The following is a 17,291-nucleotide window of genomic DNA, read 5'->3' as shown; positions in this document are numbered from 1 at the left end:
AGATGAATTGATCTTCCTCGTCATTTAGCCTGGCCTATTCTGTTTGTTCACAAATATCTCCCCAAATTACTGTTGACTGAATTGTAAATCTTTAACTCCAGTTCACTTATCAATGAATGACATTGTGGTGTTCCAATGCACATCTAATGATCAGCAGCGACCTTTCGCTGTGTATTTCTAACTGTCCCAGTCACGTCAGTTCCAAACAATCACATCACTGGAAATGTATTTGAGGATTACGGAATAGTAAAAAAAAAAATACAGTTGTCAACTTTTGGTGATAAAAGTTTATTATTGCGCACACAACTCAAACAATCAAAGAACAGTAGTTTCTATCATGCAGTCATCATAACCAACTGAAGCCTAATCTTGTACCGGGAACAATACACACTTTGGGATCAGCATCATGGTCAGCGTCTTAAAGCGCTAGTGATGTCTGGTGGTCACTGCACAGTGGAGTTATATCTACGGTCAAGGATTCACACATACTTTATTTCAATCCTTATGTTATGGTTGAGAACATCAGGGAAAAAACATCAGGAATAGGAGGGGATCCCATTGGAAACTAGATTAAAGCACCACTGTTTATGTAGTGTTACTGTGATGCTCTGTAAGGCTGCATTTAGACAGGCAGACTAATTCTGATATTTTTATCACTAATTGGTCTTTTGACCTATCAGATCAGCTCTCAAAAGACCAATTAGTGGGGGAAAAAAATGGCCTGTCCGTCTAAACGCAGCTTTAGATTCATGTAGAATAATTCACTTCAATCTCCCATCTCCTTGTCCATGGTACAGCAATATTGGTACAGGAAATTTCAGAATTTCAATAACTGATCTTTAGAACAATGATGCCCCCTAGTGTTCGACAATATGAACAAGCACAAGTTCATTTAAGATTTAAAGACTGCTGCCACTAGAGGTCCCTGTAATCACCTCATGAATGTACACCTGCTGGAGCAGAAACTATGGCCATGCTGTAGTTTGAAGAAACGGATCTTAACAGCATACTTAGCATGTTTAGTGGCAGTTGTTTTTGTTAAAATATAGTTGGTGTTGTTATTCAGAGATCACAGTCAATACTACTCACAAGAGGTATTCTCAGGTCCAGAAAGTTGGACCCGGACCCAAACAAACCCAAGGACAATCAGACCCTGACAAGAACAGACCCGATCATAAAAATAAATATAAAAGGGGGGACCCGGATAGACCCAAGAATAGTCAGACCTGAATACAAATGGACCGGACAACAACCAGACCTAGACACGACCCGTACCCTAATGGGTCCGGGTTTAGACCATACCCGATTGGACCCGAGTGACAAAAAAAATATGCAAGTTGCTCTTTTGCTTAACAAATATGTTGGCATGGCCTTCTATAAGTCCACAAATGCACAATATTAGCATAAAATAAATATGCTATAGACCAGAGGTATTTAACTCTTACCCTATGAGGTCCAGATCCTGCTGGTTTCAGTTCTACCTGATAATTAATTGCACACACCTGGTGTCCCAGGTCTAAATCTGTCCCTGATTAGAGGGAACAATGAAAAACACAGTGGAACTGGCTTTGAGGTCCAGAGTTGAGTTTGAGGGCTATAGGTTATGTAGAACCGTGGTCGTGTCCATTTGGTTCCATTCGGGTCTATCAGCTATAGTTACATAGACCCGAGACCCAATGACAATCAAACAGGACCCGACCCGACCCAGACCCGAGGGAAAAGTTAGAATTTTGGATCTGGACACGCTTGGGTCTTGGGTATTTGGGTTTGGGTGGACCCGTGAAGACCTCTACTTCTCACATCCCTTCTTCCTCCCACTGACTGTTCCTCTTCAGCCACCGTTTTCCACTGCAGAGCACTGGGGATGGACACATTACCAAGGGAACCAGCCTCAACAGCAGAGAGTGCACTGCCTAGAAGAAATCAACAGATTATTACAGACTAGAAATAAGCTGCAGGTCAAAGGTGACATCATGAAGGAATGTCTGAGATGAAAAATATGAATTGGTTTGAATAGCCCCACCTGTGGCTCTCTCTCTCCCTCATCAGTGTTACCCATCCTCATTAGGTAGTCTATAGTGATGAAACGTAGAGATGGTAACAAGTCTATTCATACAACACTTTAGATATTTGATCATTTATGTGTAATGTAAGCCATTGCTCAATAAGCAAATGAATGCAGGTCTGGGGAACATATCTTTTCCTCTTGTGTGCAGTAAAGTACTTCCATCATAATGCCCATATTTTCAACTTTCATTCATTTGTCAAGAAAGCATATACTACAAATAATGGAGATTTTTTCAAGAAAATAAACATATTGACGATGTATTACATTTTTATTTCACAATTTTATACAATCTTTACCTGTATAAATCATCTCTTTATCTATAGAAAAAAATGCAATTGCTAAATACAATGCAGAACAGGATATCTGTAAAAGCTACATTTTGACTGTAAAAATAAACAGAGAAGCCCAACCTGAAACCTGTAAATGCTACCTTTTTTTAACAGGAAAAACAAACAATTTGTTCCACGTTCAGAGAATCAGTAGCATCTCTGTCTGCACTGTATTCCTCTCAGAGATTCACATCAAAAGATAAGAACAAAGGCAACTTCAGTCCAGAGTCAATCCCAACAATCCAGGTAGCTACACTGACTTCCTCCGTGTGTGAGGACTGCTCATCCCCAGGAAAAGGGCACCGCTGCTGGGGGAGGACTGGGCTGAGGTGCCCCTGGTGCTGCAAGAGGCTTCATCCACCCTGTAGGAGATGGAGTTGTAGAAGAGAGGGTTGCTGTGACAGCCTGAGTGCTCACAGCGGGATGGAAAGGGGCTGTCACAGGCACACAGCCTGAAGCACATACAGGAGCAAAGAGCGCTGATGCAGAACTCAGGGTGCTTAGCAGATTCCCTGACCCCAGGGGTCCCCCTGAGCTCCTCAGATGGACAGGGGATGAGGTTGGTACGACTGGTGCCTCCATCCATGGAAAGGGAGAAGTTGCAGCGGCTACTATGCCCATCCTCAGCTTCTTTCTGCTCCATCCCATCAACTCTGTCCCGTGCTGATGCTTCCACATCTGCCTCCTCCACCGCCTTCCCACCCCATGGCCTCTTAGGCACTGCTGCCTGATCCTCTCGCTCCACCTCCAGGCTCCTGGTTCCCTCCTGTGTGCTGTAGGTGAGGAAGCGCAGCACCACCAGGTTCAGGAAAGCCCCGATCACAGCCAGCCCCACCAGGATGTACATGAAGCTGAAAGCCACATAGGGAATCCTCCTCTGGAGGGCCTCCTTCTTCTGCAGGGCCACAAAGTCCCCGAAGCCGATGGTGGTGAGCGTGATGAAGCAGTAGTAGTAGGCATGGAAGAAGGTCCAGCCCTCAAAGTGGGAGAAGGCTGCTGCCCCAACACAGAGGGTGCTCATGCAGGACAGGAGGCCCACCAGCACCATGTTCCCCATGGACACTTCAGTCCACCGTAATCCCATGCAGCACTTGAGCCTGCAGAGGAGGTAGCGGACTAACGTGTTGATCCTCTCCCCCATGCTCTGGAACATGACCAGCGTCAGTGGGATGCCCAGAACAGCATAGAACATGCAGAATGTCCTGCCAGAGTCTGTGCCTGGAGCAGCATGTCCATAACCTGCAGAATATCATAGTTATAGACACATGTCCATTACGAAAACCTATTGCTGTCAGAGTGCAGTATGACTGCAGTTATTCTGCAATTACTGTGTCCAACCATCACAGTCAACTGTAGTTACTGCACTTTTATTAAAGCTTCAAATCTGCAAAGTTTTTTTTTTGAAAGGGGTGTGTACATAGACACACAGACAAACACAGTAACTCTTTAAAACATTTGTTATAGATATATAGATATACAGTACCAGTCAAAAGTTTGGTCACAACGGCTCATTCAAGAGTTTCTTTATTTTTACTATTTTCTACATTGTAGAATAACAGTGATGACATCAAAACTATGACATATGGAATCATGTAGTAACCAAAAAAGTGTTAAACAAATCTAAATATATTTTAGATTTTAGATTCTTTAAAGCAGCCCTTTGCCTTGATGACAGCTTTACCTTGATGACAGCTTTACACACTCTTGGCATTCTCTTGAATTAGTTCCCACATATGCTGAGCACTTGTTGGCTGCTTTTCCTTCACTTTATTTAACTAGGCAAGTCAGTTAAGAACAAATTCTTATTTACAATAACAGTGGGTTAACTGCCTTGTTCAGGGCAGATTTTTAGCTTGTCAGCTCTGGGATTCGATCTAGCAACCTTTTAGTTACTTGCCCAATGCTCTAACCGCTAGGCTACCTGCCGCCAAATAGCCCTTACACAGCCTAGAGGTGTGTTGGGTCATTGTCCTGTTGAAAAACAATAGTCTCACTAAGTGCAAACCAGACGGGATGGCGTATCGCTGCAGAATGCTGTGGTAGCCATGCTGGTTAAGTGTGCCTTGAATTCTAAATAAATCACAGACTGTCACCAGCAAAGAAACCACACACCATCACACCTCTTCCTCCATGCTTCACGGTGGGTACCACACATGCAGAGTGTCACGGCCGTTAAAAGATGAGGACCAAGGTGCAGCGTGGGGAGCGTACATTTTCTCTTTATTTGGAAAATTGACGCCAAACAAAACAATAAACACTACAAAAAAACTAACCGTGAAGCTAAAGGCTATGTGCCCTAAACATAGTCACGCCCTGACCAAACCAAAATAGAGACATAAAAGGATCTAAGGTCAGGGCGTGACACAGAGATCATACGTTCACCTACTCTGCGTCTCACAAAGACATGGAAGTTGCAACCAAAAATCTCAAATTTGGACTCATCAGACCAAAGGAAAGATTTCCACCAGTCTAATGTCCATTGCTATTGTTTCTTGGCCCAAGCAAGTCTCTTCTTCATATTGGTGTCCTTTAGTAGTTGTTTCTTTGCAGCAATTCGACCATGAAGGCCTGATTCATGCGGTTCCCTCTGAACAGTTGATGTTGAGATGTGTCTGTTACTTGAACTATGTGAAGCATTTGTTTGGGCTGAAATCCGAGGTGCAGTTAACTCTAATGAATGTATCCTCTGCAGCAGAGGTAACTCTGGGTCTTCCTTTCTTGTGGCGGTCCTCGTGAGAGCCAGTTTCATCATAGCGCTTGATGGTTTTTGCGACTGCACTTAAAATAAACTTTAAAAGTTCTTGACATTTTCCGCATTGACTAACCTTCATGTCTTAAAGTTATGATGGACTGTCATTTCTCTTTGCTTATTTGAGCTGTTCTTGCCATAATATAGACTTGGTCTTTTACCAAATAGGGCTATATTCTGTATACCAGCCCACAACTGGTTGGCTCAAACACATTTTAAGAAGGAAAGAAATTACACAAATTAACTTTTAACAAGGCACACCTGTTAATGGAAGTGCATTCCAGGTGACTAACTTATGAAGCTGGTTGAGAGAATGCCAAGCGTGAGCAAAGCTGTCATCAAGGCAAAGGGTGGCTACTTAGAAGAATCTCAAATCTCAAATATATTTTGAATTGTTTAACACTTTCTTTTATTACTACATGATTCCATATGTGTTATTTCATAATTGTGACGTATTCACTATTGTTCTACAGTGTAGATAATAGTAAAATAAAGAAAAACCCGGAAATTATTAGGTGTGTCCAAACTTTTGACTGGTGCTGTATATATAGGGGTCTATGTTATTTTACTCTCTAGAACAGTAGTATCTGTCATGCAACCCTTTATAACTTCCAATTTTGCTAATAATTCAAACCAAAGTGCAGCACCAGTCACTCAGCGCCCGTAAGGATAAACTCTAGGCTAGAGGAATTTTTTATTTTTACTTGTAAAAACAGATTGTTGTGGTTAGTCATACCAGTATGCATGGTTTAATTTACAGAGCAAAGAAACCCATAAAACATCGATACATATCAAATTAACTTACCAATCGTTGTGATAACAGTGATGGCAAAGTAAAAAGATCCCGCAAATTTCCACTGTCTCCCCGCGCGATGTGGCTCCGACTGTAGAACCACTCTCTCGATATCCCGGTAGTCGTCCTGAGTGAATCCGTACTTCTTCTTCAGCTCGTTGCGCTTTTGTTCCAGGATTTTTTTCTTCGAGCTCTCGGTCTCGGACTCGAGGGCGTCGAACACCGCGGCTCCCACAAGCAGGTAGGATATCATACACAGGATGAGAGAAAGGGTCCGAATGTTCTGCACCTTCATCCTCACTCCAAGCGAACTCGAGTGGGCACTGAGAAGAGAGTGGGTGTGTTTTCCGAAGAGAGACCGGTGGACACGCCAATTCTGTTAGAACCAAGCGCGCATGAACTCATTCATCCATTCACATACCAATTAAGAGTGGCCTACATAGTTGATGGATGTAACTCATCAGTGGCCTAGGCTTATAGCATTATGGTAGATTTTAAGGTAAATGTGCCGCTCTCCTTTTTTTTACACAGGCACTGCATACATTTTCCATAGGCTTTGGAGTTTGTGTTCTCATTTAGGCCCTATGAGTTCCGGTGTGTATAGTCTATTCTGAATGGCCCAAATTAAGACTGACTGGTATTCATCCAAGACACGTAGGTTAGGCTACTGGAACGTTTTTTTTACGAGGCTACCAAAGAGCATCCTCTAGCCTACATTGCTCTCACTCATCTTTAACCGACCCAACCTCTAATGTGAGAAGGCAGCTTTGTAGATCATTTGAAATTATACCATTATCTTTATTTTAACCTAAATTAGTTAAATAAACTGGGGGCCTTGACCACATAGTTCCGCTGTGTTTGCATTGAGCTGGTGCTGTCGGTGATGCTGGGCCCTGTATGGTGGTCAGTGGGATGGCTTCAGTTGGTGATTGCTGTTAAGTTCTTTTGGTTCTTATTAAAGGGGGCACGGCACTGTGGAAACAGCTGGCCTTTTCATACTCTTCTCTCTTGATTACTTTGCTTTGTGAAGCGTAGCCTACATGTGTGAAGTATTCACAAAACGCTTGGCTAATGTATTACTCTGACTGATGAAGCATGAGCCTGTGGCAGATTTGACCTTTATAAAGCACACTTAGTCCCAGAGTGATCAATGGAGCCTTCATAATTAAAGCGGCAATCAGCAGTTGAAACAATAACAAAGCATCTTCCCCACCCCTGTTTATGTAAAGATAAAAAAGCTGAGTTATAGGGCTGGAGAAATGCAACCTCTCTTAAATTCATAAACAGCTCCAAGGAAGAGCTGACCATGAATGATACCGAAAGTTTAGTTTGCTTTGTTTACAAACATTGGAGTGAAACAAGTTTATATTTTGGGTTCTGATCTTGTACAACAGTTGAACTAAGCTCATGAGGCATTTATAAGTTATATTCTTCAATAATAAATCGGTACCTTTATTAACTAATTCAACTTGAACTAATTTAAGTCCAAAAATGGATGAAGCAACTGCAGATTGCCCTTTTAACTGTCAGAGAGAGAGAGCGAGAGAGAGAGAGAGAGAGGGAGAGAGAGAGAGAGTGTGTCAAGGTAGCTAACCATGTGTGTATTTAATGAGCCCCAAAGCATCAAGACTTAAATGTCACGATTACTCTGAAATCCTCAAAGACTAGGACATGAGGTAAATTTACATGGGTCTGATTAGACACAGAGACCATGATACAACATTTAATTGGTCACGCCCAACAACACACCAGAGGTCAGAAGAACATAAGGAAATTATTATTACTCTAAAACAAGTCTAACAGTGTTATTTTTGTTTTTGTGCATACCAGGTTACATTTAAATTTGTCCAGCATGGCTTTGTTTTCTCTACTGTAAAAAAGATGAGAACAATCATTACTATTTGAATGGATTTTGTCCAGTTAATCAGTTAATAACCAAAGTCTAAAGTCCTCTCCTGTCCATGTGGCATCTACATGCATAGTTATTATGGCAGATCACTTATAAAACTACAGCTTTAAAGTAAGATACAAATGATACAATAGAAATACACTGAGTGTATGAAACATTAGGAACACTTTCCTTATATTGAATTGCACCCCCTTTTTTCCTCAGAACAGCCTCAATTCGATGGGGCATGGACTCTACAAGGTGTCGAAAGCGTTCCACAGGGATGCTGGTCCATGTTGACTCCAAAGCTTCCCACAGCTGTGTCAAGTTGGCTGGATGTCCTTTGAGTGGTGGACCATTCTTGATACACACGGGAAACAGTTGAGCGTGAAAAACCCAGGACTGTTGCAGTTCTTGATAGACTCAAACGGGTGCGCCTGGCACATACTGCCATACCCTGTTCAATGGCACTTAAATATTTAGTCTTGCTTTGATTTGATTTGATTTTGATTTGATTTAGTCTTGCCCATTCGTCCTCTGAATGGCACACATACACAATCTATGTCTCAATTGTCTCAAGGCTTAAAAATCCTTCTTTGACCTGACTCCTCCCCTTCATCTACACTGATTTAAAATCAAATCAAATCAAATGTATTTATATAGCCCTTCGTACATCAGCTGATATCTCAAAGTGCTGTACAGAAACCCAGCCTAAAACCCCAAACAGCAAGCAATGCAGGTGTAGAAGCACGGTGGCTAGGAAAAACTCCCTAGAAAGGCCAAAACCTAGGAAGAAACCTAGAGAGGAACCAGGCTATGTGGGGTGGCCAGTCCTCTTCTGGCTGTGCCGGGTGGAGATTATAACAGAACATGGCCAAGATGTTCAAATGTTCATAAATGACCAGCATGGTCGTATAATAATAAGGCAGAACAGTTGAAACTGGAGCAGCAGCACGGTCAGATGGACTGGGGACAGCAAGGAGTCATCATGTCAGGTAGTCCTGGGGCATGGTCCTAGGGCTCAGGTCCTCCGAGAGAGAGAAAGAAAGAGAGAATTAGAGAGAGCATATGTGGGGTGGCCAGTCCTCTTCTGGCTGTGCCGGGTGGAGATTATAAAAGAACATGGCCAAGATGTTCAAATGTTCATAAATGACCAGCATGGTCAAATAATAATAAGGCAGAACAGTTGAAACTGTTAAGTGAATTTAACAAGTGTCATCAACAAGGGACCATAGATTTCAGCTGGATTCACCTGTTCAGTCCATGTCATGGAAAGAGCAGGTGTTCCTAATGTTTTGTACCCTCAGTGTATTAGCTTGTGATTCTATATAAAACAGAAAATGATCTTTGAGCATTAGTCCCCAAACCCTCTAATGACTTTCTGGCTGCTGATGCCTACGGAGTATTGGAGTTGTTATCTGATTTGCTAAGCTCCTATTTTATCTCTTTTATCGCTCTCTCTCTCTCTCGCTCTCTCGCTCTCTCTCTCTCTCTCTCTCTATATATATATATATATATAGGATATATATATAGATAGTTCCATGGCATTATTTTATGGTATGAAGAATACAATTGAACAAAGCTGAATAATATAGACAATTTATTTTCTCCAAACGATTTGAGGGAGTGTGCACATTCGTCTATTCTGTGTTCAGCGGTTAACAAAGAAATAGATATTCCTATATGCTTAATTTAAAGTTATTCGTGGAACTTTAGTTGTTCAACAAACATTGAGCTATATGTCTTGATTTTTACAACATTGTAAGGCTGCATGATGCGACTCTGATGATTTGAAAAAAGTTGCTTGAAAGGCATGAGCTCTGCTTAGTTTTTTTGTGCAGGCTGTACACACTAGAGGTCGACCAATTAATTGAAATGGCCGATTAATTAGGACCGATTTCAAGTTTTCATAACAATCTGTAATCTGTATTTTTGGACACCGATTATGGACGATTACATTGCACTCCACAAGGAGACTGCGTGGCAAGCTGACTACCTGTTACGCGAGTGCAGCAAGGAGTCAAGGTAAGTTCCTAGCTAGCATTAAACTTATCTTATAAAAAACAATCAATCTTAACATAATCACTAGTTAACTACACATGGTTGATGATATTACTAGTTTATATAGCTTGTCCTGCGTTGCATATAATCGATGCCGTGCCTGTTAATTTATCATCGAATCCCAGCCTACTTCGCCATACGGGTGATGATTTAACATGCGGATTCGTGAAAGAAGCACTGTCGTTGCACCAATGTGTACCTAACCATAAACATCAATGCCTTTCTTAAAATCAATACACAGGTATATATTTTTAAACCTGCATATTTGGGTTAATATGGCCTGCTAACATGAATTTCTTTTAACTAGGGAAATTGTGTCACTTCTCTTGCGTTCTGTGCAAGCAGAGTCAGGGTAAATGCCACAGTTTGGGCTGCCTGGCTTGTTGTGAACTATGTGAAGAAAATGTCTTCCTCACAAAGTGTTCATTCAGTATTGTTGTAATTGTCATTATTACAAATATATATGTAAAAATTTAGCGATTAATTGGTATCAGCTTTTTTTGGTCCTCCAATAATCGGTATCAGTATGAGGTTGAAAAATCATAATCGGTAGACCTCTAGTACATACTATATCGGTCACTCATTGACGATTTGACAAGCACTTGATAATGCCTAGAATTTCACGGTGGCATCCCCTTTGTCTGGCCGTAAAGCACCCTAAAAAAATCCATGCCTTTTGTGGCCAGTGGCCATTGTACCCTTTTCTCTGAGTACTGTGCGCTCCTCACAGACACATCAGGGACGCAACTGCCGAGTCCTTATCCAATTCCTATTTGCATATTGAAGATATTATATAGATAACTCTCCACATATTACTTTTTGTCAGACAACAAGATGAGCAGGCCTAATGAACAGCAAAAGCACTAGCCTATGTCAATCTACTATCCCCCATAGTACAAAGGTCGACCTATTCTATTCTGTGCGAGAAATAAATATTCCACAGTTGTGGGATGCAATAGATCCCAAATTAATACAACCACTAGCATTAAAAAAACTTTTTTACACAATGTGGTTTACCCAACAGATGAGAACGTTTAGCTTAAAATGTTGATGAACTACTAGGCTATTTCTTCACATTATAAGCACAGCAATGCACCCATGTTAATAAGCTATAAGCGCAAATGTTCCATTAGCGGGAAACACCATTTTTAAAAGTGACCGCAAATGCAATTATGCATATAATGCTTTTATTATAAAGGTGCATTGTTATGGTGAAAATTATCTTCCCCAAACTTGAAACTCACGTGCTGCTTATGCATGCCAGTTAGACTCTACACCCCTTGTAAAGCAGATTCATGTGGTTAATTTTAAGAAGTTATTTGGCCACTTTAGTTGTGATACAAACCTTATTAAAGCATATAGGTCTATGAGGTGTGCAACTATGATTCGAAAAAGTCGCAAAAAAAGTGTTTGATTAGATTGATTAACATTTATGTCAACATTTATGTCAGAGTGATTAGAGGGACAACAGAGTGCTGAGTACCAGGCAGTTAGCAAGTTTGGTTGGCTACTAATGACCATCAGCAGCATCAGAGCTTGGAGAAGCCTAATTACTGTGACTAAACAGTCACATGGAATTTGACTGACTTCATGACTCGTGAATGCCAGCGTGGCGGTTTTACGGTCACCACAACAGCCCTAAGTGTGTCCCTTGAGTACCCATTTTAAAACCCTACCTGTTTTGTTCTCATTTGTAAGTTACTGATCTCTGTTTAGTAACAGTATTTTTGGTTTCTTATTGGGAAACGTAACAAGTATACAGAGAAATGTGTGTGATACACATTTTATGCTGAGTTATTCAGAATGAAGGGGGATCAGTAAGATTTCGGGGGTTGGATGATGGTAAAAAGGACCCACTGACTTTTTCAGCTCTCTCATTGTGCTAATACCTAAAGCACTGGCTCTTTTCCCCAGAGGGATACACAGGTGTCACAGAAGGACACTGACTTGAACTTTACAGATAATGTGAGTATGCTTTGAGGCTTATTAACCAAAAGGGCAGAATGACAGACCTTTCATTCCTCTGGGACAGCACCTTAAGGGAAGCCTGATGACTGTGACCAAGTATTCAACTGGAAGGATCACAGCACAAAATAAATTAGTCTATCTGGTTTATTGGGAGAAATGATGAACAGACATGAAACAAACAGCGAATACAATGTAGGCTATATTGTAAAGTACAGCATATTCATTTATAGTATAATTTTGAATATGCCCCATTACTTTCCTTGGTGACTGCAGATGGAATTTAGCTAGATTTATAACTCAACATACTAAACAACACACAAGTTATGCAAATAAAACACAAATAAAAAAATAAATGTATTAACAGACAATTTACAACAAGGGACGAAAAGGTATCGTGCATGCAATTTCTGGACCACACATTTTGTATTGGTTCCCAAGTGCCCTATAACGTCAGCCCTTGAAATCCAGAGCTCCCACCCAGACCCTATCCAAGCTCCCTGTGCAGATGTCCTGAATCATGACTACTAATTGATACTTAGAATTGGAGTGCCCTTCCTATGATGCTCTGAGAGGAAGGGTGGGAAAGGCTATGGCTGAAAATGGAGAACACTGTTCTACTGGATATTTTATCCTGGATTTGGCAACAACAAGGAACATCGATGTGATCAGTCAATGGGGTCCAGCATGTAGAGCAGGGGTGTCAAACTCAAATACCCAGTGGGCCAAAATGTAAAACCTGAACAAAGTCACGGGCCAACATTGAACAAATGAACCTTTTAATATGGACCCAAACAAGTTTTGCTTTAACATTGAATATGGAACAAGCATCGCTTATTACCATACAAAATATAATTTAATAGTGGAGACATGCAAAATCGAATTTCAAATGAAAAAACACATCAATGGCATTCATTTATTAAATAAATAAAATGTAAATAAAAATTGTATGCCTCTTTTCTATTTGCAGCCTTCTGATTTAAATCCCTAAATAAACTTTTTCCACTGGCTAATAATTTTACAAATAAAATGATAATAAATCAATCAACCATTTCAAGCCCATGCCTTGTAGCAAGAAAAAGTGCATAAAGAAAACGTTAATTATTGCACACTGGTCTAATCTGATGTGCCCAAGCCAGATACCTGGCATCTCTTCTTGGATGCTAGTTCATCAATGTCTGGGCTCAAGCTCTGAGCTGAAGAAATCCTCAGTATCGAGCGAAGATGTTCATCAGTCAGACGTCTCCTGTGAGTTGTTTTGGTCATCTTCATCGAGGAGAAAAGTTGCTCGCATAGATAAGTGCTGCCGAACATGGAGAGCATCTGAGCAGCTTGGGTGCGGAGCTGAGGCATTGTGTCAGGGATGAACCGTGGAAACTGTGCGGCGCCCACAGCATCATACTTTGACTTCAGCGTGTCGTTGCACTGGAGTTCAATCAGCTCCATTTGGATGTTGGTTGGTGCATTTTCCACATCAACTGCGAAGGGATTACTAAGCAGTTCAAACTTGCATTTCTGGGCATCGAAGTCAGCAAATCACCGGCTAAACTCAGCGGCGAGAACACTGAGTTTTTCAGCAAACTGTGCGCATGGGAACACGGCGGTAGAGATCTGCGCTTTTATGGATTGGCAGCAGGGAAAATGGCAAGGGTTTCCTTGCAGCATCTGATTCTCCCACAGGCACAGTTTAGTTTTGAAGGCCCTCACTGCAGCGTACATGTCTGTGATGATGCGCCCCCGCCCCTGAAGCTGCAGGTTCAGCGCATCGAGATGGCTCGAGATGTCACAGAGAAAGGCCAGCTCACACAGGAACTTTTGCTCCCGGAGCTCTGCTGTATCCTTCCCTTTGGTTTCCAGGAATTGACATATTTCCTCACGCAGCTCGAAACATCTGTTCAGTACTTTTCCTCTGCTTAGCCATCTCATCTCTGTGTGATACGGCACGTCTGCGTATTCCGAACCACACTCCTCCAGAAAAGATTTAAACTGGCGGTGATTTAGACCTTTGGCTCTTATAAAGTTAACTACCTGTGTTATTGTGGTCATAACATGTTCCATCTTTAGGGCTTTGGCACACAGTGCTTCCTGATGTATGATGCAGTGGTAAACAGTTAGCTCACCTGCACAGTTCTCTTCCCGCATCTTCTCCCGAACCATGCCCACCAGTCCACTCTTTTTACGTTAATCCAACGAGTTTATCCCACGGCAGCTTTATTTCAGTTACACATTTGGAAACCTCCTCAAAGATTTCCTTTCCTGTGGTTGTGCCATGCATTGATTTGAATCCTAATAGCTCCTCCGTAACACACAGATTTGAGTCCACTCCACGGATGAAGACTGACAGCTGAGCAGTATCAGATGCGTCGCAGCTCTCATCCACAGCGAGGGAGAACGCAAAAAAATCTTTTCCCTTTTCCATCAGCTGGTCATACAGATTGGTGGCAAGATCACATGTGCGATCAGCTACTGTGTTCCTGCTCAGGCTCACGTTTGAAAATGCTTGTTTTTTTCTCTGGGCATACGAGGTCACAAACCTTCATCATGCACTTTTTCATGAACTCTCCCTCATTAAAGGGCCGGGCTGATTTTGCGATCTCTGCTGCCACTATATAACTAGCCTTTACAGCAGCCTCGCTTTGTGATGTGGCTTTTTTAAACATATTCTGTTGTGAAACCAAACTTCTTTTCATCTCCTCTACTTTCTGGCTCCTTTGAGTCATGTCCAGGTCCTTGTATTTGTCATGGTGTTTCGTTTCATAGTGTCGTCTAATGTTGTACTCCTTACTTACAGCCACGTTGACTCCACAAACAAGACAAACAGGTTTGTCTTTTACATATGTAAACAGATATTCTGCCTCCCACTTGTCCAGAAAGCTCCTGTTTTCTGCCTTTCTTTTCGCCATTTTTGGGAAGGGTTAGCTCGCTGACAGTTGTAGCGTCTATGTTGCTATGACTACTGTCACAGAGGAGAGAGCGTTTCTGGGTCCTGTCCTGATTGGCGCGCGAAAACAGCAGAGCATTATGGGATTCGTAGGATTAGTGGTGAATGCGCTGTATAATACCGGCGGGCCAGCTCTAGTAGTAATTTGGTATTGTCTCGCGGGCCAAATATAATTACCCCGCGGGCCAAATTTGGCCCACGGGCCAGAGTTTGACACCCATGATGTAGAGTAACCTCTTCATACACCCCACAAAGCAGTGATTTGTTATTTATTCTTATCGCTGGGCACTAAAAGCCCACCAGGTTGAGTTGTTCTCCTGTCTAGGCTCTAAAGATCTTATCACACCCCTATCTTAGACACATAGGCTGTTAGAACTGGTTAGAACCTGCTTTTATGTATTTTAATGATGTAAGGGAGTAGAGCTAAATACCCCTTATCTCTCATGTTGTCACGACTCCTACCGAAGGTGGCTCCCCTTCCTGTTCGGGTGGCGCTCGGCGGTCGTCGTCACCGGCCTACTAGCTGCCACTGATCCTTTTCCCCCTTTCTGTTTATTGGTTTCACCTGTTTTGTGTTTAGGCTGATTCGTCGGGCTATGTTAACCAGTAGGCCCGCATGCTCTTTGTGTGGGATTGTTTGTGTAACTAGTGTGCACGTTTGAGTTTAACGTGTTTCCCATTTCATGGGGTTTTGCTGGACTGTTTAAGTCCCCGTGTTTGGGGCATTTGTTTTGTGTGCTCCCTGTGTTTCGTGGGGGTGGCTTATGTTCGCCGTTTGTGCATTAAATAGCACTAACCTGAACTCTCTGCTTTCTGCGCCTGACTTCGCACCCACTACACCCAGATCGTTACAGAATCCCGCACCTTGTACTGGAGTCAGCAGGAGCTGCTGCCAACCCCCTTCCATCGATGTAGGAACGCGTCCTCCATCATACCATCATACCATCGGATAGGATCGGCGATGGATCAGATAATGGAGAGAATGGACCGATGGGAGAGGAGTGGTCTCCGCTCTTCACCTCCGGTTCCTCCGACGAGTCCACCTTCTCCACCTTCCGCATCCGGCTTTCGTGCCGTATTTAACCCCCCTCCAGAGGGCCGAGCGGCAGGTGAGCGACTATTCCATCTTAGGCAGGAGAAGAGGAGCGCGCAGGATTTCGCGTTAGAGTTCGGGACCTTGCCGCTGGGGCTGGGTGGAACGACAGGGCCCTGATAGACCTCTACCGGTGTAGTCTCCGGGAGGACGTCCGCATGGATCTGGCGTGTCGGGACGTTGCTCTCTCCCTCAACAAACTAATAGACATGTCTATCCAGCTGGACAATCTGCTGGCTGCCTGCAGGCGTTCGGAGAGGGTCCTGTCTGTTCCACCACCTAGCACTCCCGCTCCCATTCCTATGGAGTTAGGGGAGGCCGTGCCGAGAGGTACCGGAAGAGGAGGCTCCTCCTGCACCAGCTGTGGTCGGAGAGGACACACGGCCGACCGGTGCTGGGGGGCACCCCAGGTGAGTCAGCACCAAACTCACCCAGAACCCCCTGTTGGTCACATTTGTATTTATTTTTGTATTTATTTTGTTTCTTGACTTTTCTCCCTCTTCCCAGCATAAGGCTCTAGTCGATTCAGGCGCAGCTGGGAACTTTATGGATCGCAGACTCGCCATCAAGCTGGGCATTCAGCTAGTGCCAATAGATCCCACCTTCCCCGTGCACTCCCTAGATAGCCGGCGATTAGGGTCAGGGTTGGTCAGGGAGGCCACGGTTCCACTGGACATGGTAACGCAGGGGAATCATAAGGAGCGGATTAGTCTCTTCCTTATCGATTCACCTGCGTTTCCAGTGGTACTGGGGGTTCCCTGGCTGGCTAGTCACAATCCTAGGATTTCGTGGAGACAGGGGGTTCTCCAGGGGTGGTCAGAGGAGTGTTCAGTGAGGTGTATGGGAGTTTCCATCGGTGCCACGTCGGTGGAGAGTCCAGACCAGGTTTCCACTGTGCGCATTCCCCCTGAATATGCTGATTTGGCTATCGCTTTCTGTAAGAAGAGGGTGACTAAATTACCACCTCATCGACAGGGGGATTGTGCGATAAATCTCCAGGTAAACGCTGCGTTTCCCAAGAGTCACGTGTACCCATTGTCACAGGAGGAGACTTTGGCTATGGAGACATACGTCACGGAATCTCTGGGACATGGGTACATTCGGCTCTCCATTTCACCCGTCTCCTCAAGTTTCTTTTTTGTGAAGAAAAGGGAGAGAGGTCTGTGTCCGTGCACTGATTATAGAGGTCTAAATGCCATTACGGTGGGGTTTAGTTATCCGCTACCTCTCATCGCTACGTGGTAGAATCATTTCACGGAGCACGGTTTTTCACAAAACTGGACCTCAGGAGCGCGTATAATTGGGTGCGTATTCGGGATAGAGACAAGTGGAAAACCGCGTTTAGTACCACATCGGGTCATTATGAGTACCTCGTCATGCCGTATGGGTTTAAGAATGCTCCAG

The 17,291-nt window shown here is 43.2% G+C and overlaps 1 protein-coding gene and 1 pseudogene across 1 annotated transcript; both read right to left on the bottom strand.

The window, feature by feature from the left end:
• Positions 1–2,325: 2,325 nt before the first annotated feature.
• On the bottom strand, positions 2,326–6,335 carry LOC109890184 (potassium channel subfamily K member 15). Its single transcript, XM_020482163.2, has 2 exons — positions 5,952–6,335; positions 2,326–3,636 (listed from the first exon to the last, which is right to left on the bottom strand). Exons 1-2 carry the CDS (start codon positions 6,232–6,234, stop codon positions 2,648–2,650), a joined length of 1,272 nt encoding a protein of 423 aa, XP_020337752.1. The 5' UTR covers positions 6,235–6,335; the 3' UTR covers positions 2,326–2,647.
• A 6,401-nt stretch (positions 6,336–12,736) lies between these two features.
• Positions 12,737–14,880, bottom strand: LOC109891525 (general transcription factor II-I repeat domain-containing protein 2-like; annotated as a pseudogene).
• Between the last annotated feature and the right edge of the window lie 2,411 nt (positions 14,881–17,291).

This window comes from Oncorhynchus kisutch, linkage group LG5 (assembly GCF_002021735.2).
Source record: "Oncorhynchus kisutch isolate 150728-3 linkage group LG5, Okis_V2, whole genome shotgun sequence".
Lineage (NCBI taxonomy): Eukaryota > Metazoa > Chordata > Actinopteri > Salmoniformes > Salmonidae > Oncorhynchus > Oncorhynchus kisutch.
The sequence above is the reverse complement of the archived record's forward strand: the minus strand, read 5'-3'. Positions and strand labels throughout refer to the sequence as shown.

What these genes read in the sequence shown, in the direction of transcription:
- LOC109890184 (XM_020482163.2), bottom strand. Translation starts at nt 6,234, where the DNA reads ATGAAGGTGCAGAACATTCGGACCCTTTCTCTCATCCTGTGTATGATA. An exon ending in CACTGTTATCACAACGATTG is followed by an intron (nt 3,637 to 5,951) that starts GTAAGTTAATTT and finishes GATATTCTGCAG; the next exon opens with GTTATGGACATGCTGCTCCA.